The 25,126-nt window shown below is 38.7% G+C and overlaps 1 protein-coding gene across 4 annotated transcripts in view; it reads right to left on the bottom strand.

The window, feature by feature from the left end:
• Positions 1-25,126, bottom strand: part of WWC2 (WW and C2 domain containing 2) — a 104,793-nt gene that overhangs the window by 64,024 nt on the left and 15,643 nt on the right. For 3 of the 4 annotated variants that reach the window (XM_055701596.1, XM_055701591.1, XM_027814126.2), the window contains exon 2: positions 3,118-3,227. In XM_055701596.1, coding sequence (XP_055557571.1) covers positions 3,118-3,227 — 110 coding nt within the window. Of the gene's footprint in view, positions 1-3,117; positions 3,228-3,696; positions 3,796-25,126 lie in introns of those variants that run through there. The other variant, XM_027814124.2, reaches the window with a different exon arrangement.

Below are 25,126 nucleotides of genomic sequence, written 5' to 3'. Positions count from 1 at the left end.
TTTACAGAAATTTGGCAAAATTTTTAGAACTTTGCAAGGCTCAGCCTAGCACTGTTTTCTTGAAATCTGTGGGAGTTTTGCTAATATCCACCTTTCAAGACAAGTGGAATTAAGTCCTACACGGCCACTAATGGAAATTCCATCCATCCTTAACATTTTCAACCTTGAGTTTTTAACCGAAAAGGCACGAACAACTGTCAGTAAGACCTTCTGAATTTACAGTCTATGGCACTAAGGTCTGGCCTGCTGCTCATAGCTTATTGGGTTGGTTTGAGAAATTTAACAAGATCAACCATTTTTACTATGATGGCTCCAAAGTTCTGTGGACAACCTGACACTCCATAGCTGTATCAGATGTAGCTTTGTACAGATGCACACAGTAGGAACAACACTAGAATGAGAAATGAGAAAGGGGCAGATAATAAGAAGTTGTTCAGAATAATTAATTATGGGATGCAAGAGGAAAGAATCAATGGGCCTTTCCTTAAACATTTTGCTGAACTGAATCCAGCCAGAAAGCAGTGAACATGAAATGTCTTTAGTCACCTCTCCCCACGTAACATAGGGGAGCAGATTTCTTCCCAAGGCACTATCCCTCAAGCTGCCATTTATGGGTCCCGAAATTCCACTTTATCCAACCTGTTTTTCAGGCACCTATCCATTTCGTCCTCCTCCTGGCAATGGGTACAGTCGTTCCCCCTCATTGGGCTTCTTTGTCCAGTAAAAGAGAGAATTAACAAAATTATAACTGATACAGGTGAAAGAGTAAAGGAGTCTTCCTTGTTCTAACATAGCCACTGTCCTGACAGACAATTTTAACGGTTCAAATCCAAAAAGCATATTCAACACATCTGAATCATTACACTCCTAATAAAGCAGCAAGATGCAAAACCTGCTTTCTGGAAATGCTTTCCTCCCTTAATTATTAGTGACCTCCACACCAGAGATTTCAGTAGCGTCAAAACAAGACATGTTCCCCAGTAATGAAGTAGAAGGTTTAAACTCCACGTTTGGCACGTCAGACAATTAACCTACTTATAAGATTTTTATGCAGTTTACCTCCCAGCAACTCAAGAGTACTCTCTTGACTGCACAAAATACAAAACTAAAATATACCACTTTACAAGATACGAAGCTTCACTGAAATTGCTACAAAGCAGCACATGTATTAATATAACAGGAACCAAATACACTACTGAACCTGGATGGAAACCAGTTTAAGTACACCAAAGTCCAAAAAAGTACACCATTTTGTCATCCATCATATGCATTAGCATAATGCAAAGAAATCTAGCTAATCACAGTTATTTGTTCCAGCCACAGACACACGTACAGATGGATATATACAATTCTTCTCTATCAGTGGAAGCAATGATCCAGATCAGAAAAGCTGAGCAGCTGGGGGAAGGAAGAGGAGTTTGTAGCATGTTCAAATTTTTCAAGAGAATTTCAAGACTACGCTGTGCAAGCCTCAGCAACTTACATGTGTGTAAAGCAGAACTTCAACCCATGAACAGCTTATCATATTCAGGAATTCACCCTCAATGCACAGAAATAGCATTTCAAAGTAAGGAAAGTATTTAACCTCTTTCTGGGGCGGGGGGAAGTAGCAAAGCTACAAGACTGAGATTTTTAGAACTGATTAAAAGTTTTAAGCATGCATGAAATAAAAGAGCATGATTATCAGAGCAGTGATCTGAAAGCACTTTCAAAACACCCAGAAATGCGGATTGCCTGTCAAAATTTTATAATTTAAAGTTTTATAATTTTGGCCAAAGCAGAAGTTAAAGACAAGTTTCCTCTGATAGCAGCATTTAGATTCAGAAGCACATTCTTTACTTTCTCCACCTTTCGAATCCAATCAAGCGTGTCCCTATTTTTTAAAGTTCAGGAACGTTTAACACCACATATAAGATCGGAGGACATGCACCGTTACTTCAAAAAGCAGGGTTATAAAAGGCCGGAGGTTATTCGGTGGGATTCAGTTCAAGGTTAGGTGTCTACCTGCAAGCCTTCAATAAGCACTGTACTGACTAGACAGCTATCGACTACAAAAGTAACTTAGACATCTCAGGGTTGATTCGCTTGCCCATATATTTGAGGTGCCATGGGTAATGAGCCTTGTCTCCAGCTTTTGCTCCACAAGGCCGTTGGTCTCTGACCGTCCATGCCACATCTACCGACCTTGTGCAGTTGTCTCTGCTAACCTAAAGCATCTGAAATGGCCGTAGACACCTTACTACTTTTTCAGTACGTAGCACTGCTAGTACAGATGCAGCCGCCTACATTCAGGTGTTAATCTCAAATAGAATCTCTCCTATTACGTGATTAAAGACAATTTCTGAGAAAATAGAAAAAGGGATCAATTAATATGGAGTAATAAAACACAGAAAAAGACGACAAAAATGCTTTCAGGAACATACTCATTTCAGTAAGCCTAACAAGCATTGTATCTCAAATTTTGCTATAGTTTTGTATGGTTTAGACATAATTCCCATGCAATTAAAAATATAAGTAGAAATGGATTTAGTCATACCAGCAGATTTTCTTGTAAGCCTTTTGAAGCCAATAATGTTCTACCAAAGGGCAAATTTACCCCAGTATTTTGATTCCCCGTTCCCTTTCCACTTACCACAAAATATAGCATTACTTATAGCCTGAAACATATTCTGGAACATTCTTAGAACTACCCTACATTTGCCAGATCTCATATACAAGTTAAATACCCCTCGCTCCATATTACCTTATCTACAATCGTTCCTTTCAGTAGTTAGGCTGAATCCAGTTTTTGTTACTCATATAGCTGCCAAACATCCTACACTTTGCAGATGCCAACAGATGTAAACCATCTTTATTTACTACGTTACGTGGACTTCTTCCACGGAAAAAGTCATATGAATAATATTGAGCCAGCTATAATACATCTGCAACCAACCCCCACAAACCCATGCACACAAATGGGATAATTTCTCTACTGGAAAATCAGAAGCTGTTACTTTTAACTATGCTTCACTTATAATAAATCTTTCCCTACTCCCAGTTATGCTTTAGAAGATTCTCAGGAAAGTCTAATCAAGATAAGACTTCTTACATGATCAGAAACTGAGAAATACTTACGGTTGATGTGATCAATATAGTATACACCAATCTGAGGATCATATGCAGCTTCCCATCCCCATGGCAGTTCATCCCCAACACAATCCGCAAACGATAAGGGCTTTGTTAACCTATAAACAAAGAAACTTGTTAATGGTAAAGCTTTTCTCTCTTCCATACATATGTTTTTCATATTAATTCCTATTATGACAGAAGCTAAAGAAAGATAGCAGGGAGAAAGGAAAGCAGGTTGTTTTCTCCCTCTTAAAGTTTAGGCTCTTGACTTTTTTCCTATTCCATCCTTCTGAATTCATTAACTCCAAGAACGTAATACAAGCTGTTGCAAACATTTTTCAGTACAGCCATTCAAATGAGAAATTCACTGCAACATCTTTAAAATTTAAGTTTAAAATTAAACAATAACCAATAACTTGTAAAAAAAAATATTAAAAATCTACACTTGTATTTGTCCCCAGAAGAACTTCAACTTTGAGTCTGTGATGACAGCACAAGATTTTACGGTCATCTTTTCTAATGACCACAGACAGGAAACTCAGGAAAGAGAATACAACCACCTAAGATGCAGTTAGCAGCACTTACCAATCCACGTACTTGACTAAAACAAGCAGCAGTGTGCATACAGTAGACATAAGTAACATTTAATGGCCTTTAGATGTTCAGATGGTGCTTTTTCACAAAGACAAAGTTTTTCATTTTAATAATGGAGGCATCTATTAGTTAAAAGAAATAGATTGATGATGATAATGCATGGACTGTTTGCCAACTGAGGCTGAGCAAAGCTTGACATCATCTTTTTGCCTTTTAAAGAAAAAAATAATAAAATTAAATGAGTATTGAGTTTCCTGTTGATAACCCACAGATAAATGTCATATCTGATATACTGAGATACTGAATAGGAAAACCAAGAGATTTAAGATTTTATTGTCACCATAGCAACAATATGATTAGTATACATCCAGAGTTTGGGGGAAAAAAATAAATCCTCTGAGTAAGATTATCAAGAGCAGTTTGTGGGACACACGAGCATCAGCTCCTTTACTCACTGCTGCTTAAATTAAGTTCTATCACCTAAGACTGTTTTTTCATCTCATCATTAAAATTACATACAAATAAAAAGCTAAGAGTCTAATTCACATATGATTTTTTATGTTTCAGTATGTTTTCTTCAATTAGTTTCTGACCAAAAAAAAAAAAAAATGGTTTATCAAAGTTTTTGTGAGGAATAAAAGAGAAAATAGTACATTTTACTTTCTACAAAATGAATTCGCTTTTTGTATAGAAAACATCAGGCAGAAAATACTTTACAAAACTGTAGAATTAAATTCTTTATGCAGCTGAGAAAATAGAAATTTGAGCAAAGGTTTGATTTAGAAAACTGTCCCACAAATACATTTTTATTATTGATGGATCTGACCTACCAATTCTTCAAGTAGCAAAACACTTAATTCCTCTAAACTAGGGTTGCAGAAATTACAAAGAACCAAGCTCTTAGGATCCAAAAACCTTTTGAATAGTGATTTTTTAAAAAATTTTTTAAAATTGTAAGCATGAATCTACTTTCTTATATTTCTCCAAAGTTCACACATAATCTTATGAAGGTTACCAGTGCTTAATTTGAGGTCCTGAACACATTAACATGTATAAGGCAAATTTGCTAATTTATTGCCACTTACAAACTGCTATGAAAAACAACCACACGCATCTAAACCTATTACAAAAATCTGGCAAGACCACCAATGTGGTATTACATCTGGATCACTAGGATATAAAATATGGATTCTAAACAGTACAAGCAAGCTGTGAGAAAAGTTCTGTTTACTGGGAGACATTCTGCATGAGAATGGCCAGCCACAGACACTTTTCTCAGCAGAGTGAGAAGGTAGAGCTTCTGAAGTACCTGTCCTCCTCCTCCTCAGCTGTAAGCCACTATATGCTGCCTCACGGTCCAAGACCTCTTTTTAGAAAGGAGATCTCAAATGGATATGACCCGTCCTCCTCACTACAATGCAGGAGAGCATCCCACTGAAGCTGACTGGGGCAAACTCCCCAGTGACCTCCAGAGAGACTCCAGGTCCGCAGCAAGCCAAGCCTACCCATTCTATACTTTCCCAGCGCCAACATACAGTTTTAAATCCAGACGCAGCACTGCTCTGAGCGAGGCTGTTCTGAGAAGACCTGCCACTGCTCCTCACCTTCCTCCTCCTCTCAGGGCAGCAGAAGCTGTGCTGCTGTGGCCAGGATGGCAATGACACAGCTCAGGAGGCAAACAGCTGGCTCACAAAGCGGCAGCTGCCCAGCACCACTGTATCGAATACACCTGCCCAAACGCCACCTCCTAGCAACAACCAGCATCACTTCAAAGGCAACCGTTTTGTTTGCAAACAGTAATAGCTAGGCAGAAAGAGACGGCTCTCAGGAAAGCAGGAGAAGCTTTTTAAAGCCAGGATAACACACACCACCACAGCTTCAGCCAGGCTGTCCACAGCACGCCGAGGACTGAACACGGGGTACGCGTGCCAGAGAGTTCCCAGGCCACTACAGCTCAGAGGCTGCATCAATCATGTAGAAGCAGCAGCCCTTTGGTGAGTTCGGTTTGTCGTGTGAACCTGTGCCAACTACAAGGGCACATCTTGCTGCGAAGAAAATCCTGCCTCAAATTAGGTTACATACGTGGATTTTCATAAAAGACTTTAAATTGAATAAAAATAAAAGTTCAACATCATCCTTAGTTTTAACATTATAGCATTAACTCAAAATACAAGTCTTGTAGTTCAAGTAGAAAAAATATTTGAAATACCATATAGCAGGGTAAGGATGATAACAAACTTGGATAAACATGGCCAGATGGCCTCTAATAAATTCATTTAGAACTCTGCATAAGCATTAATTTCACCAAACCTCTGCAGGAAGGATATAAACCCAGTACTAGCCCGTCTTTTCATCTGCACTCCACACCAATTTTCTTTTTAATCAAATACTGACTTCTTACTGTTATAGCACATTCCGTAGATTAGACAGCAGACAGCTCTGGCCATGTGGATGTTCTGTCCAGGTGTTATCACTTGTCAGAAATCGGACACCGTGAGAATGAATAGCAACCACCCTCTTACCCCAGACACTCCATAAATTAAAGCCACACTAAAAAACTGTGGAAAAGTACTTGGTGAACCACTCTGGACCTTGAACAAAAGAAGAAGAGGAGGGAGACAGAGGCCCTGAAATACAGACAGTACTGAGCAAAAATGAATTCTGCTCTGCTGGATCATGCTTGGCCATTGCAGCCTTAAGACCTGAACTATGTCAGAAGAACTGCTCCTGAGCAGATTTTTAAAACATGAACAGGTTTGTACATAACAAGATCACGATTGCTTAAGAGTCTTACATCCCCGCAATGTCTTTTTTGTTCCAGTCTTTTAATAGTACAAGATTTTTAAGCCCAACATGAACTTTTACAATGGAGCAGAAATCAGCACAAGGTGATACCCAATTGATTAGGGATCTCATAACTGTCCCAACATAAAGAGTATTTGCTTTCAAAATAGGTATGGCAAATGGATGAGATTAACATGACATGAAGGTAAGTAAAATGCAAGAGAAAATTTTCCAGACAAAAGCTGAAAGCAAAGAGAGTTACGAGATATTATTGGAAAGGAAATAATACCTAGGAGCATGGACTGAAGGAATCTTGTCTGCGTGAAGATCATTATCTGTGACATAATAACCTATGATAGACAGACTGCCGTTACATTCATGAACCATGACCCAAGAAAAATTAGGTTTATTGCACCATAATAGAGGATTAAGTGCTGCATCTCAGGGCACTGATATTCTGAGGTAGTTTATAATACTTTTTCAGTCTTTTTTTGTAGTCTTCCATTTACACGTTCTTAAAAGAATGCCAATACTCTAAAAAGGATGGCTTAAAAGTCCACATTAAGTATACTATGAAGTTCAATTAGTAAACAAAAAGTGGGATTTTTTTAAATGCACATCATTAAGCAGAAGTATTCCCACCTATAGGCACTTTTTTTTTTGTTTAACCTTACAGAACTCCTTCCAAGTGAAGACTAATTTATCAGCCTTTAGCTCGCATATAACATTTTTATCTACTCAACCCTATATGGCTGCAACACTCCCATTTCAGCATATGGATTAAAATGTACTCCCTGGATCAAAAGAACAAGAAGCAGGCAGGCATGTGTATCAAGAAGTGGCTACTCTTAAGAAAACCAGGAAGCGTTCTGTAATTCCATTATATAAATAGTATATAATTATGTTACTGCCAGTCACTTCACAGATGCTCTGGGAAACCTAGGAGACAAATACAGTTTACAAATTGAGAAGCTGTATTACCACCTCAAATCCACATTTTTCTTTAAAGTTTTCAAAATATAAAGTTATTCAAGATCTTAAAATGTAGATTCTACAATTATATATATGGTATTATTAACAGTTAATATTGCATCTGCAGCCATGCCTGGAAGTCTGTATATGCATCTAACATTAATGCAGAGGCTGATGATACTGCAAAATGGAACTGTAGCTACCGACTGATGGATTGTCAGTGCAATATTGTTCCATTTGGACAACTTGCTTGCCTGATGTACTCCCTAGACCACAAAAATACATAGAAGAAAGGTTCCTTCCTAAGGTCAGGGTCTACAAAAAACAAGAAATTTACTACATATACTAGTGAATGCTATCTTTCTGTCAAGATATGGACAGCCCACAGTATTTCACACCTCTGTGATCTGAGATTATCAATGTGTACATTCTTAAAAATGTGTATGCATATGTATGTGTAGACATATATGCATAAACACACACACACACACGCTATTTTTAACACATTGTTCCATGCAAGAGTAATGCTACATTCTACTGCATACCTTCTCAGAGTCGTTTTTTCTCCAAAATCTATTTGGGATTAAATCAATTGTAACACTGAACCAGAGGTTATCCATATTATGATTCGGATTCTACTTTATCAGGACTTCATTAGGACTCTGGACTTTGGTCTTCGCTCTCTTCCAAACTCAGCTGATACCAGCATCACTGACCTCCTTAGCATACTCCCGAGACCTGTTTTTATCCATACTCTGAAGGGCTACGTGAGAACAGCTTGACATTGTTTGCTTAGATAGAACTATTTGCATCAATTTTCTCAGGGTAATTTATTGTGATTTATAATATATGTGGTATAATATAGGGTGTGTGGAAGAGAGAAACGTTACAGTTGGCAGATCTCAGAGAACTGGGGCGTGGGGGGGGAATGGGACGCAACACAGACAGGCAACACACTCCACCCCACCCCCCAACAAATCTGAGACGACTTCTCCTCAATTAGAAAGGAAGCCATTGCAGGTTGGTAAGAGGTACATAAATACCTGAGCATTATGAACAGGTTCATCTTAATCTCTTTCAAAATGACTTCCAAGAATACCTCCTTTGCTGTGCTGCTCTTGACCTACAGTCAAGACTTGGAGTTTTGAACTCACTTATAACGAGGATCAATGCTGAACTTCTATAGCAACTTCAATATGCATTCAAACTTTCACCAAATCCCAATTATCCCCTACCCAAAATGGCATCATGTTCTTTGCCATGTAGCAAGGTCTTGTGTGACACTTACGTGAAGTGCTGTGCTGATTAAATTTCACACCCACTCGTTCTCATACATAATGATGTATGTTATACATTATTTTTTCTTAGAATGCAGTACTTGCTAGCACTTTTTCTAGACAGAAACTGTTCTGAAAAATATACCTCTTCTCCACACTCCAGGAGCTGAGAAGACAAAACATTAAGTTACTATTTAGATGTGCAGCAATGAGCATCTATTAAAACGTAACAGAAGAAACATGCACACTTTCCTGGAAACTGGCTCGTTTACCTACACGCGCCATTACAGAAGGGTGGTTACAGATGGCTTACTGATAACAATACAACCGTAACACAAAAGTTTCCTCTGAGCGCTTCCCCAAAAATATTTTCAATTAGCACAATGATACAGAATAGGAACACATGATCAGCATCAGCTAACTACTAATTCTGCAAAAGGATGACTGAAAGTATTTAATTCTTATTTTGATCCAGTAGCTCAAGACCAGCAAATGTAAAAATTCAAATCAATTGATCAGGTAAAGGAATGTATAAACAGAAGAAGAAAAACGTTCTAAATTCTTCACTAGAACTGGAATTCTAGCGAACTGCTCAAGCTGGATCCTAAAATCAATTCAATTCTTACCCAACTTTCCAATGCTATAGGCATTGTGACTTTGGAGGATCTATAAATGTATCTTCTAATCCCATTCCAAATATCCTCCCAAACATGGATTTGACTCAGTTCAAGCACCCAAGATAGATTTCTTATATAAAACTCAGGGGTGCAATTAATCTCTTTAACTTCAAAAGTTAGTTATCTAACCTGAATTATTCCTTTAGGTTCCCTAGAAAAGCTGATTCAGCATATCTGTTTAGATTGAAGATGAATGACATTGAAGGCTTCCCTCTTTCTCTAGTGGCTACAGGAGGACTCTGAATGCAAGGCTCCTTTAGCCTATACAAGGTGACTGAATTTAAGAGGGATGAATACTACCCCAGGAGCAGAGTGCATGCAGAAGAGCGAAAAATACCAAGCTGTAGATCCACATTGCAGGTCAGAGTTAAAGAGAGGCACTACCGCTTCCTATGGCTGAGGTCACTATCCACTAACAGTATGAAAGTCAATTACATAGGGAAGACAAATCTCTCTTCTACAAATTACAGCAGCTGAAGCCATAGCAAAATGGATTTATTTTCTATTAATAATACTGCTGTCACTTACCTAACTTTAAAAAGTGGTAACTGGGCCATTTATCCGTAAAAAGGGGCAGAATTTGCATGCCCATAAAATACACTTTTGCCATAACCTTTGCTCATTCAATTCCAGAAACTAGCAAATCCTATGCACAATCTTTCTGTCTTAAAAAAGCTAATTCACGAGTCTGTTGACAGGATTTCAGCTTCTAAACATCATATTCTTAACTCAGTAGGGCCTTCTGTTCAGGCATCAGAGCAAGACATTATGTACAACCTTTGCATTGTTGAGGTACATTCTCTTTTAATAAGGGTATTATTAAGATATACTGACACTTTATTACAGGTATTATGTCGAAAAAGTAATTAAGTGGACATCAGTACCACATTAGTACACACCAAACAAGGAGTGGCATGGTGGCAGCTCCTGCTTTAGAATAGTGGTGTAAAATAAATAAATACGCAAGGTCATGCATCTGTTTACCTTGATCACAAGATGCATGAAAGTTAACAAATGCCTGTGTTTAGACAGCAAACATGCACGTTACCTTTTCTACACCAATACAGAATTACTAAAAGTAGTTCAAACTCAAATCTTTAATTATGAAAAATTCTCTATAACATTAAATTACACTGCTTTATGCCTATAGCCACTAGCATGTACTGGATACTTAAAAACTAATTGCAAAGAATAAAGTCACAGCAGAGTACACACTTTTAGGAGGCAAGGATTTGGTGACTCCATCGGTAAGTATTTCCTGAACACATTTAATTAATTTTCATGTGTTTTCCAGATTTCAGATCACTTTGTTCCTGGTAATACAAAAGACAGGTAAAACAGTCAAATTTGTAGAATGGAAACTTGAAATATGTGGGCACTGATTCTAATTTTCTAAAAAACTACAGAGGTATAGTATAATGTTTAATAGCTTGCAATTTCTATCCTATGATTCTTTTAAGCCCTTGAATACTTACTACAGACAGCTGGCCTTAAAGAAAGATACTTCTTGGGTTTTGCAGGGTTTTCTTGGTAAACAAAAATGTATACACATGTAAATAGAGGATTATACTAAGAGACATACATAAGTAAGTTCACCACCTTAAAGCTACGTGGAACAGCTAGACATTATTTGGGTAATGTACTACTGGGATAATGGGCTCTCACAACTATTTTACAAGCTCAGAAACTTGGGTTTCCAGTACTGAACTCACACTGACAGTGGTTTACAACATCCTGCATTTACAAATGAGCTGTCAGTTCATGTAGATAGGACTAGACCACATTCAATTATGTTTCAGGGAACATCTAAGACTTTGAAAAATACAATTTCCATTAAAAGGCTCTCATCTAGCTAGCCAGCAGCCCAGGTGAACACAATGTTGTGCTCAAAGCACACAAAGATCAAGCAGAAACTCAAATCTAGTATCTCATCTTTTTCCGTGCTCATAGGGTTTGGGGTTTTTTAAACCTTTTTGGAGTACTGCGTAGCAATTTCTTCTCTGTAATTTAGGCAGAGTACTCAAGGCTGTTTTGAAATGCTTTGCTACAAATCGTAGCGGACTGAACAGTGTCTTAGTTCCCAGTTAGCCCTCCAGAGAGACAGCTGCGTTACTAACACCACGTGAAATGGCAGTATCAGCCCATCATCAGTTCTGACTGCTTCTGCCAAAGGGTCTTGCTGAAGACCAACTCAGAGTTTCATACACTGTACCATGGCACACAACCGTTCACACTATTCAGTTAAGTACTGGTTAGAAATAACAAGCTGATAACTCACCAGACTGGTGTAGGAGACAAGCACTAACTACAGTAGAAAACTGTACTCCATTCTGCAAATGTTTCCAGAACCACTACTCGATTTAGTTAAACATTTAACTGCTAGGATAAGGATGAAAACAAACCAACTAACCTTTCTGCAACCCCACTACAACAAAAAATCCTAAATTCAATATTTTTATACATCACTTACTAAACTTGTACAACATCAAAACCCATCAATCTGACAAAAGTTCTTAGCTTCCAATATCTATTATGAACATAACCATTTTAAGGCACTATAGACATGTATTTACTAGAAAAGATACATTCCACATAGAGCGCAGGAAGTTCTTTAAAACTAAAACCTACTTACAACTGCAAAAAAATTGAGTCTACTTATTTTAACAGCAGCACAAGTAAGTCTTCAAAAACACAACCTGATAATAAAAACAGCCGAACAAAAACACCCCTACAGAATCAACACTATCCCTTTAGACAAATATAGGACATATACTTGGGGTGTGGGGGGGTGGGGTGTTGCCTTAGAGGGGCCAGTAAAATCTGCAGAAGTAGTGAACCAAACCCAAAACCAGGAAATCCACCAAGTAGGGGCGGGGGGTGGGTGGGGGTGGAATCAAACCAAAACAAATTTTAAAAAATAATCTTATATGGTGGAACACAGAGTTTTACCCAAAAATACCTTCCTGCTTCGCTCAGGAGTTTTGCAAGAATCCTGTAAAATTATCAGCAATCAAGTGCTTGCAATATATTAACAAAAATTACCATCCTTTTTATTTTTTTATTTTAAAAGACTTATCTTCAATGCTCAGAAATCCTACACATCTGCAAATTCCCTAAGCTTTATGCCATACAGAAAAGGATGAAAATTTTCAGGTCCTCTAAAGACCTTGCCCGTTTCCTCCACAGAAAAAAACCACAAACCAGGGTGTCCTTTTCACACATGTGTGCACACCCAAAAGGAAGCAAGGGAACACGCAACACACAAGATTTCAGTACAGGAGACAGAAGATAGGGGGAGGTGAGCACAGAAGGAATATGCTGCCTTCCACCTTATGATAAGATGCTATGTGCATGTTAATGACTGCCATAAAATACATGGTAACAGCAATCCAGCAGCGCATAACTGCCTTACAAAGGGGTTAGCATTAGCTCAATGTCAGCTCACTGTCCCTTCACAGGTGTTGCTGAAAAGGCGTATGAACTGAACAGCTGAGACCCAGAAGGAGAAGAATGGTTTTGGGAAGGAAGGGACCCACACCCACTGGTTGCAGGACCAGGTCAAACTGCCTGCTGGCATGGGTTTATTTGTTTCCTTTTCCTTTTGATTATGATAAACTGGTTTTGGTTTTTCACTCAACAATTACCACCAGTGAAAAAAAACCCACCCTCAAGACAACTATATATTTTGCTACATTATTTTATCATTGAAGGTACTGAAAGAAACCCAATACTTACGTGAAAAGGAGAACCAATACTTTCCAGCTCAGCATAGTAGCTATTTGTGTTTGTAGGGCAACCCCCCCCCCAGCCAAATCACTACTTCTAATTTGTTTACCCCTTTACCATTGCCAAGTTCAACTCAAAGATGACATTTTGAAAGGTTAGGGGGGGAAGGCGGGGGGGGCAGAGCAGTGGAAATGGGTTATGCCATGAATGTTTCCTCCTGCGTTTTTCTTTGACACAGCAGTTGGTCCTGCACTGGCGTGTAAGCACTATAATATTAGACACCTGGAATGTGAGGAATGTCTGATAACCATACCCTAGCACGGGGATAATTCCACAGCCATAAACCAACGATACGACCTTTGAGCCTTCCCCCGGAAAGCTCAAATGCAGTGACATTATGAAAAGGCTATTATGTGCAGTGTTGCTATAGGTTATTTGTATATACATGACCATACACTGTTGATAGAGGGAAACCACGTTGTTATCAATTGAGTACACAAACTTACCTATTGGTTTTAAACTAGGTCCAAAAAAACCATGATCTTTTTCCAGTAATTTTAAGCGTTCCCAATTCCTACAATCTCTACCTGCAAACATGGAAATGTTTCCTTTACCTGTCCTGTACCACTATGCTTCTCATTTCATGCATTTGTTATCAAACCATTCCTCTACAGTAGTTGTATCCTTAGAAATCCGCAAGTTAAAGAAAAAAAAAAGACAGACACATACCACCCCACCAAAAAAAAACCCCAAAACCTACCAAAAATAAACCCAGCCAAGCACTGGTTTGTGAAAAAAGGCACAAACTCTGCAATAATGTCCATATGCAAACAGGAGCAACATCTGTCCCCAAAATCTTACCATTTAATTAAAGCTTGATATAACAAACAATGGGAGGAAAATATCTGTAGATTGGAACACTTTATTAGAATAAATCAAACCAGAAACACTTAGAGACTTATAATAAATATGCAAAACATTTTTTCTGTTATTTTGGATGGCTTTCCAGCTTGGTTCTCTGTCAGGCACAAAATATCAAAAGCAGGCTCTGTGGCTGATGGTTAACTACTAAAGGGTTAAATATGGGACATTTCTGTAGTGTGAAAATTAAATCTGGGAAAGAAAAAAGCGTTTCAAAGAAAGAACACAGTCAAAACCAGAAAACAATCATGATAGTTAATGTCAGCATTAAAAGATTTTCCCTCTGCCTAACCTTTCCCCTTCCTCTTCTCTGTAATTTCATACACACGCTAGTCCAAATCACCCCACTACCCACCTCATCAGCTACAGAAAATTATTTTGAGAATTTTGTTCTGTGAACTCCCCTTCACTCCTCCTGCAAACAAATGCCTGCATTGCAAGACACCTTTGGATTTACAGAGAGGATATTTAAAGACTCTCCTCGCCTAACTCTGCTGCCACTGGAGTCAGCAGGAGCATTACCAATTTCAGTAGCTGGAAACTTCGATCTGTGACAAGCACTTTTGAAAAGTACCATCCATCTGAACATCTCAAATAACCTCACAAACATTCAACTTCAGCACTGTGAAGCACTCCAAGTACACAATCATTCCAGAAGCAGGGAAGAGCAAACTTGAGTTAACTGTCCAAGGTCATTGCAATTCAGTCACAGACCTACAAATTGCGCCCAAGGGGAGAGAGCACCCCATTCTGACAGTTATTCTCAATACTGAATTCTTCATGTTCTAATTTCTCATCCAGTCACTTGCTTTGTAACAATTTCTCATGGGTACTTCATGAAATCATTGCATGTTTTGCAGTACGCTGCAGCTCCTGTTGCAAAAAGCCCGAGTTAAATGAAGAGCTCAGATGGTACACAACCACTTGGCTAACCTCTGGACACTGGTAAATTCTATTTCCCGATGCCACAGAAGGAGGAATCTTTAAAATGTGTTAACAATTTTTTACTTTGAAAACAAACACACACCCTCCACTGATTTTATACAACTTCAAGCAACATAACATTAAAAAAAAAAAAAGGAAGAGGGAATATATGTATATTTTAATATTAATAAAACACCACTAAAAAAACCAGTCTGCCAACCCTTGCTGCAAACAGTTCAGAAAGTTCCTTCAAATCATTTCAGCTAGGGTTTCATAGAAGACAGCCTCTAGAAAAATCTCTCCATTCTGGACAACAGTGTGATGGAAGCCACAGCCTGACGTGTATTAGTAAAACTGAAATAATGAGTAAGGGCTGTAGCAAATATGTTTGCTTCATACAAATCATACAGTTCATACATCAAACTTAAAAGTGCAATATGCTGAAGTGTCAGGGTACTATAGAATTACAGTATTGTAAAATTAGAAGAAGATTTCAGATATATGTTCTGGCCTATATTTTAATTTCTCCCACCAATTATTTTAATATTGTTCACTAGTTCACAATGCTTTATTAAAATTAAATTGCCTTTCTTTGTATATTCCAAGACACTCCCAAAATAGTATTATATTAAACAAAATCAACACAGAGTTCCTTCAGCACCTCTACTGTTTTTACATTTCTTTATTCACAATATTAACGGAATTCAAGTTTTAGATTAAATTTATTCCCAGTGGCAGTCTGAGGAATGGGAAATATGCAACAATTATCCAACAGGAAACATCTAAGTGTTCTGCTGTGACTTCCTTCCCACACACCCACTCCCAGAAACTGCCTGAAAAAAACCCACCCCAAAACCTGTAACAAATGCAGCAAATTTTCTGGTAGGAGCTAGCAGGAATACAGCACCTACACAGTTGGTTGCAGCATTGCTTTCTATTGAAAAAAAAAAAAAAGAAACCAGTTTTTACCTCTCATGTCAAACTGACTAAACATCCTTCAGGTCAGATATGCTTTTTGGTTCCTAGAAAGGTGAAGTTCAAAAAGAAAAAAAAAAAAAAAACCCCACAAAACAAAAAAGAGGGGAAAAAGAAGGAAAAAAAGGCAACACCCACCCACCCCACCCCCCAGAAAAAGGCATGGCACACTTAAAAGCCTTTCCTCTACCCTCAACATAGAGTTGCTTATCACACATTCCTCTTTACCAAGTACGTCTGGCACAAACAGTTGTTCAGACCAGGGGAAATACTTCCAAGGCAGTAAATTTGTAAAGATTGCTGAGGAGTTTTGTGAGACACTCTAAAAGGGAGCCTGGAGCTGTCAGATGAGCTAGTGCTCTACCTACCAGACTGGAATACAGCTGTCTACCTTTCCCACACGTGGAAATGCACTCCCTTCAGGTTTATTAGCAGTTCACAGCACTGATTTAAAAAGATTATTCTAATCCAGGTTAAAGAATTACTTCAGAAAACACAGTACGTATTAAAACCTAGTCCCTGGCTGTGGCTGCTAATAGGACAGAGTAAATAATCATCATTTCTTCAAATAAGCATACAAACATTAAAAGAACATTCACAATACTCCGATGAGTAGCCAAGAGCAATCTTTTACCAGTCCTGTCTTTGAAGGTGAAAGCGTATGTGAGAAGGGGAAAGAAGATGAGAACACAAGAATGAGGTTATTTCGCACGTTTTCAAATTCAATTGCTTAAGCTAATGCTTAGAAACTCAAAATTACGAAAGGAAAGAGGTTATGCACAAAAATCTGTGACATGATTTTGTACCACTGAATCACTTTTAATTGGATTGAGAGATATTAAGTATTTTCGCCAACATCACCGAAGAAGTATTCAGCTTCTTGTGGATGGCTCTTTGAATCAGCTCAGCATTTAGCAGAAGCCAAAATGCCAAACAGCTTATTTACAAGTTAAGAGGAAAGAAATATAAAACAAAAAACATCATAATATAATTTCTATAAAGCTATTGTGTGATTACATTTTAATACTGTGTTCAGTTCTGATAGCCCTGTACTTCCACACCACAACAACAGCTAGAAAGTAAAACCAGACAAGAAGATACAGAGAAAAGAGTGCAACGGTGATCAGGGTATAGAATGGAATGTAACGTAACTGAACGGATTAAGAGTATTCATTTCTGAAGTTGCTTACAGAGCGGAAATATTATATACAAGGAAACGAACAGGCAGCACTTACTCTCCATTTCTTACACTACAAGGAGGCACACAACGTACAGACAGCAGGCTCAGAACAAAGTTCTGTACAACACACAACCATCTCTGGACCTCACTGCCACAGCGTTTTGTTGAGATCAAAACTGTAATTGCTTTCAAAAACACAGTCCACAAATAACACAAAGAATAGATCCACAGTGAGAGTAAATGTGATATTCCAGATGCAACCATTTCCCTATTGGAGCTTCTACTCTAAATTCACTCTTCTTCTAGCACACGCAGAAAGATTAACGAGATCTGCCACTCCTTCCTTTCCTGAGGCTCTTAGGACTGGAAATCAGAATGCCAAAGACAGAAACCATGCCAGACACAGTACTTTGTCTTAAAGTAAATTTAAAGAAAAGACTCTAGCTACATAGAACCTGCTGGCCTTTATATTAATGATTACAAAGACAAAAACCCCAAACAAACAAACAGAGAGGTGATACTTTTCAAGATAGCTACTAAAATAGCAGCATAGCTCAATGGTATGCCACCGACTTTATCCTTTGGCAACAGAAAGGAACACATAATAGACAAATCCTAAGAGTTAATTTACAAAGTGAAAAGAATGTTCTCCCCAATGGGAGGAAAAAAGAAAAAAAAAAAGGAAAAATAAAAAAGGATTTTGACTTTGTGCACACTTCAAACTGGACCCCTGTTAGAATTCTTAAAACTGCCTCACTAACTACAGAGATCATGGAGCTACTGCAACTCATAAGCAAAGGTATCTTTGAAGTCCCTCTAATTGATTATTATTTAATAAACATGTAGTTATTTAACAGTTTATAATAAGTCGCTAATTTCTCCTAACTTTTTTCCTAGTCATAGCTAGTCTCCACTGACTGAAAACATGGTATCAAATCTCTTCATCTATCCTCGTCTTGTAACAGCAGCCTGCAATCCAGGCTTGCCTTCTTTTGGGCTAGTGGTCAACAGGTTGTATTCCACCCGGAAGCCGGTAAGATGCAGATTATCGGAGGGACCTGCCCTGTTTAACATCTGTATCAACCAGTAACATCTGATCTGGAGAAGGCATCACAGTGCACTCTCATCAGACTTGCAGATGACACCAAACTGGGACACACACACAATCGACACTGTCAAGGACACGACCGCCGTTCAGAAGGACTTAGGCTATAGGAACGAGCCAGCCTTCTTCAGAGATTCAGCAGCTCCTGCACCCAGGAAGCAAATGCCCCTTACAGCGATACAGGCTGGGACTGAGCAGCTGTGGAGCAGCTCTGGGGTCCTGGTGGGCAGCGAGCTGGCAGTGATCCATTGCCCTGGCTACAGAGAAGGCCAACAGCCTCCTGTATCAGCAAGAGCACGTCCAGCAGATGGAGGGAAGGGATTACCCCCTCTGCTCTGCACTCACTAGACTGCATCTCAAATACTGCAACCAGATCTGGTCTCCTAAGGCAAGAAAAACATCAACAAATGGGATCAAGTCCAGGGGAAGGCCATCACGATGGTTGGGAGCTGGAGCACTAGCCCTGTGAAGACAGGCTGAGGGACTGGGGTTTGTTCAGCCTGGAGAAAAGGTGGCTTCAGAAGGATGCAGCGGCAACCTGCCCCTACCTACAAGGTGTAAGTTGAAATAAGTTCAGCCTTTATGTAAGGGGGGGGGGAATTTCACCACAAGGACTGGCATGTGGTGGGACAAGCTACTCTGAGAATTTGTACCTGAGTAACTCTGTTCTCAAAGCTAACCACGCTTTTTACATATACTTATAAAATCTTTGCTATCCCCACACTTCCAAACCACGTGTGCACACATACATCTGTACTCACTCCTACTTTGCCTTCATTTCTTGGAGCTTAGAACTCCATCGTTGTGTATCTTGACTACGGAAAAAAAGATCTTTGTTATTTGCCTATATCACACCAAATACTCAGGTTCCGTAATGGATCTAACCTGGCTATCACAGCTCTGCTCTTCCTCCATGGTAGGCGTTCATGCCCCTTCTCTTTTACTTGTGCTGGCACTCATCTGACTGCATAGTAAGTCAAATCAAAGAACAAAACGAGTAGGAGAGATTTAAATTTTGTAATTTTTTTTTTTTTAAATAGTTTAGCTGCCTAACCAGTTTATCACTGGTACAAAAGTCCATGCAAGAGAGGGTTGAACCACTTGCAGTCCCAGTTCAGGTTGGTATGAACCAGTCATGAAACAGAGTCCCTAACAGATACTGAAATCCTGGTTCTTGATGGAGATCACAGGTAGTACTGTAACATCCGTGATTACTCCTCCTCCTCCTTACAATTAAGCTATTAAAACAGACAGATAAGACTAAGCAAAATTGGAGAGTTGCTTAACTACCTTATACAGTTTTATGAGTTGAAAGTTACAAGGCTGATTTTGGTAGGTTGAGGGGTTTTGGACTAACAACCGTAACTGGTTGCAAAGCCCTATTTTTGAGAAAAGGGAAGAAATTACAGAGAACAGCATTTAAGAAATGGAAATGGTTGTGCAATTAGGAAAATTTCTATTTATTGCAATACCTTGGTCTACTGGCTACTTGAATTTCAAAGCAGAACAACGTGCACCAGTGAGGTGCCCGATCCTGCAAAGGACACACAGCTTCACAGAACAAGCCAAGGAAACTTCCATGTGCATCCTCCTTCAACATCAAAGTCAAAGGCAGGCTCGCCATTGCCTTCAACAAGGCCAGAAGCAAACTTTGTAGGTGATTAACACTTCAGTTATCTGACTTTTGTCATGTTTGCCGAATTAAAACCTATAAAATATTTTGTCCTTTGGTGAGAGGTTTTACTTTGCCATTTTTACTTTTTTTAGCCAAAACTAATAATTCCTTAATAAGGCTCTAGTAAGGAGAGTTTAAAAACGATTGCTAATGACACTGAAAAAACAACAATACTGTCTCAAATACTGAGCAGAGGCACTTTCATAGAAAACAACACCTAAGCATAAACAATTGATTAAACAGTAATCTCCCACGCTGTATATATCTTTTGTACTGGAAGAAGCAAGCTGCCATATAAGCAATGTTTCAATAAATTCAGCTGACTAGAAAGCTGCAATTTCACAGACTTCTGGAATTTCTCAGACACAGTATTTTTAAATGATTACTTCATAAAAATCACTTTAAGTATTTTGTTAGATGTAAAGTTTTTATACAATTCGAGTAATGAAAAACCTCAACATCAGCTCACACAGTGGAAATACACAGTCAGTCCTTTCCAAGATAAGCACTACATCTCCACTTGCCATTTATTATACTTTTAAACTGAATAGAGAAGATTGCTCTTAAGAGATAGCCCAGGTACAAACCTCTACTATCCAATTACTTATGTAATCTCTTTAAACTTCTCCATGGAAGTCTCCAACTATCTCTCATAAATCAATCTACATCAGTTGCTTTTGTGAAAAATCTTTAACATTAATATTAATACTGTGAGATACTATTTTTCCTCCAATTCTACACGATATCCTTAGGTTCCTTTGGGAAATTACTTCATGTATCATTCAAGCTTTTAAAACAAAACATATCTGCTTGGAAGCTAGGCTTCTGACTCTCATCCTATAAACATCGGTCATCTAAAACAATTTCCAGAAGTATTGGAAAGCTTAAAAGTACGTGCACTGTAATTAAATAGCAGTCAAACTTCTAATCTGTTGAAAATGCCATTGGGTGCCTGCATGCATTTCAATGCTCTACAGTATATTAAATAAAGCAATGAAAACAAACACAAGGAAAATCAGTCAGAATATGTACAAGCATGGAGTTTGACCTAACAAGAGGACAGATTTTCAAGCTCACATCAGTGCAAGCAATTCTTTTTTAGCTTATCTGCAGGCACTCTGCATGGCTAAAGTTCTATTTTAGAAAGTACGTGAAAAGGTTAGGGAAGAAAGAGAGGACCGTGATTATTCACAGTCCAGCCAAAATCTGTTTTCTGTGTTTCAGACTCTGGGGATTCCATAGTAAATTTAAGAGAAAAAGCTGGAATTTCCTGATCTGGCAGATATAACCTAGGGTGGGGGAAGGATAATTCTCAAAAGAGCTTTCAAATGTGTGCTTGGAATTTTGCCGGACAGAACAATGATTGATTTAAATCAGCCATAAAAAGAGAGATTTGATCTTCTGTCAAGTCTTTGAAATGCTAGAAGTTAATAGGAATCATCAGTGCTGTGTGCTTGTTTAATGAAAAATCCATTCTTCTGCATTTAGTTCTAAACATTTATAACGCACTTATGGGCTGATCATTTCATGCTTTCAGTTGTCCAGTACACCAAGTATCTCTTCCTGTGCCATGCTATGAAGAACTGAACTTTTATAGGCAAAACCAGTAAGGAAGGTAGGGTTTTGCAATAAAATAAAGCACTTGCATTCCTTCCTAAAGGTGATTGGCACAGCTTTTCGCTGACTTTTTCATTATACAGTAATTTTATCCTCTCCCAACCCAACTCATGTGTTTCATCACTTTTTACACTGAACAAATAGCGGACAAACTCTGCTCTCTATTGGAAGCCCAGGCGAAAGGGTCTGTCTTTTTTTCTGACTTCACTGCTTCATGCCAAAGATACAAAAAGCATTTCATTTTGCCCGCCACATTTTCCCTCCTTCACCTTACTCCTTTCTCTGTGTTAAAATCATTGTATTTCTATCACTTGTATTTACAATAAACAGATTATAACAATGTCTCTGGTTTGGTTTACGTAAATGTACATAAATAGCAGTATCACTTGAAAGAACGAGAGACATGCACCAAACAATACCAGAGCAGTCTCTGGGTACCAGTGGAGCAACACTACTGCTCATTTCTTAACATTACAGCATTTCAACCATTATTAGCATTTCTGCACCCACACATACAAGACACCCTGTCTAGAAGTGTTTTCTGGCTTCGAGAGTCTAATCGTAACAGCAGACATCTTTTATCTGGAATCCCAGAAACCACAGAAACCAGCCCACAACCCCAAAAAACACACAGAGCCACATTCAGTTTTGCTGCTGACATCTGGCTTCATTTGACCAAAGCCTGCAGAAGAAACGCATAGCCTTGTGCAGCGGAGATGAACAGAGTTTGCAAACTTAACGAACAGCGTTATCTTCTTGTTTTACCATGCCTGGGTTGTTCTTCCTGTTGTCTCTCTACAAAGCCAGCTGCTGGGAGATAGACAAGGAAGCAGCAGCGCTTGGTGACCCTCGCTGGCAGCCAAAGAATTAGTCTGGTTGATGGAGCGTGGCAATGTACTGTGCCAGCCGAAAAAAGCAGGCTAGAACATTTTTTGATCCTTTTACTGGGCTTCGGGAAGACAAAATCTCTTCTTTTCACAAATCTGACTAGGAAGCTTAATTGATGTCCAAAGGGCCTTTACCTTATTGACAGTCACTATGCTTAGGCTATGATTTAGGGTAGCCTAAATACTTGTGAAAGGGCTGTAACTGACAGCATGCTGCAGTATGGATAACTGCTTCAGACAGAGAGGACATAGGCAGAATGATCCATGTGGCGTGATGCTCCCGTGACACTCCCACCATTAGGCAGAAAGACCATTAAGTGTGTCAGCAGAGCGGAGTGGGACAGAGTATAGCTTGCAGAGCATGATTCACAGTCACTAGATGCAGAATGAGGTAGAGAAGGGTCAGAGAAATACCTCCGCTGAGGTATGAGGGGATGTCCATAGCATGCAAACTCCTCCCTAAGACAATAACAAGAACTGAAGCACCCCAACCCTGACCTTCGCATCTTTGTTTCCTTCTGGTTTGCTTTCTCCAGCTGCTACATGCCTCAGCAAAAGAAAGCAGAAAGGGGAAAGCAATTTCCAAGGGCAAAGGTAGTGCAAACCACAGCTAGGGCCCTCTGAACTTGGTTTTTTGGGGATCTGCAAAGGCAGGCCTGGCCAAGCATGTCTTTGTGGCCCAAGAAGCAGAACTAACATGAACTGTACAGAGCAAATCATGCTCCTCCTGCCAGTTGCTAACAATCCTAGTTGTGGTGTTAAGCTGCCAACAATCTAAATCGTATTGTGGACTTCAGGGCACTGAAAAATGTTGCGTTCTTCTGCTGCCATCAGCCTTACCTACCTTTTATTTATTCCATTCTATCATTACAGATGGAGTGATACATTTGAACAGGCTAAGACCCACTCTTTCCATCACACTATCTTCTGCTTAGTCACTCAAGCTATTTTCTGAATGAAAAGAGAAAAGACCAAATGCTATGAACAGAGGGCACAGAGGACATGGCAACTGAAGCTGGGAACTGCTGTTGATAAAAATCTGAGGAATTTATGGAGATTACAGATAGTCTTTGATTGGTTAAATACTTCTAGCGATAGGCATACCTCTCAATGCTATCCGAAGGACAACAATTAGATTTCGCAGGAATTTCTAAAGCATTGTTTCTTTTTATTTATTTGTATGCTTTTCCCCCCCGAAAATTTTCAAAGTGTTTCAATTTCCAAACTAAAACCTAGATTTTCCTGTCGCCTTGGGTTATGGCAGTTCAGGAAACAGGCCTAGGATGTTCAGGTACCTTCAGGGAAGATGGCTTTTCAATAGCATCAAGTCATTCTGAGCCAGGAAAGAGACTGGAATCAGATTCTTTCACATTCCAGACCAGTACCTTGACTAATAAGCAATAAAATCTTCCCAGTCTTTTACAATCCCAAAAGGGCCTCTGACAAAAATTTTTCATCAAAACAGAAGAACGGAACATTTTATACAGATTTATAAACACTGCAACTTCTGGAAAAAATTGTTTATTCAAATATTCCAACCAACTTCAACTGTCGCTTTGTCTTACAACATACATTTTCTCTCTTTTCTTCTGCCTGTCTTGTTTTTCCACAGGAGGACATTTCACTGGACTGTCACTAACAAGTAGGACACTACTGCCATATCGATATTTTCAATAAAGTTCATTAAAGCAGTATTGCTTTTGTACACCACTATTATGGATGTCACTTGGAGCTTTCCCTGTGACAAATCTATCTCTTACAAATTAAGGAATTTCCAGTCCATCAGCAACTATTAGTATAATAATTATTCATTACATAATTTACAACTTCCAGTGGAAGAATAATGCAACATGAACTGCAACTTTATAATTTTTAAAAGAAGTATCTCGGTGTATCTTAGCTTGAAATGACACACTTTTTTTTTTAAACAAGAAAAGAATTAAAGATAGAATTACTGTTCTTCCTAAAATTGCCAGAATCTAAGAAACAAAGCAAACCACGGAGCACAAAGAAGATTAGAAAATGCTAGGATCATCAAGAACCCCATGTAATTTAAAGGCAGCTTCAAGATAGCCCCCAATCAAACCAAACATGCAGCCAGCAGGCCAATTCTTTCAAGTATTCATCCACAGGTAGTAATTTAAAAAACAATCACAGTGGTGAATAAAAGCTGTTATGATCTATGAAGTACAGCAAGGTGCCACTCAGGAGAGTTGTTTTCAATCATCCATCTCTGAAAGTGCCTCCTGGAACAAACTTTAAAGTGTGTCCCTTCCAAAGTCACATTTGAAAGAACAGAAAAAAAATCCTAACCAGATGCTTCTAGTACTAGTAGTAGTACCACCTTTAACATCACATTGCAAATAACATAGCCCACAACACAGGTAACTTTAATAAACCAACCACTAGATGTAAAATACATTTTCCTCGCCAAATTCTAAAATTCGGGTTATTAGAAGTACATGCTAACTCCCAGGTGTTGGAGATCTATATTAATACCAAATAGAGCAGAGCTGGTCTTCAAAGTGAGAAAGGAATTTAATTTCTATACTTATGCTTCTAGGGCTGATAGCTAGAGCAAAAGGAAGCTTTAGACCATTTTATAACACTACTGAGGTGGACAGTGGTTCCGTTACTGTAATTATACTGCAAAACCTCCCACTACCTTCATAATTCCTATTCCAATATAGCACATTTCAGT

The sequence above is a fragment of the Falco cherrug genome, chromosome 1 (assembly GCF_023634085.1).
Source record: "Falco cherrug isolate bFalChe1 chromosome 1, bFalChe1.pri, whole genome shotgun sequence".
NCBI classification, from domain to species: Eukaryota; Metazoa; Chordata; class Aves; order Falconiformes; family Falconidae; genus Falco; species Falco cherrug.
Note: the sequence above shows the minus strand (reverse complement) of the source record. Positions and strands in the feature narration are given on the sequence as shown.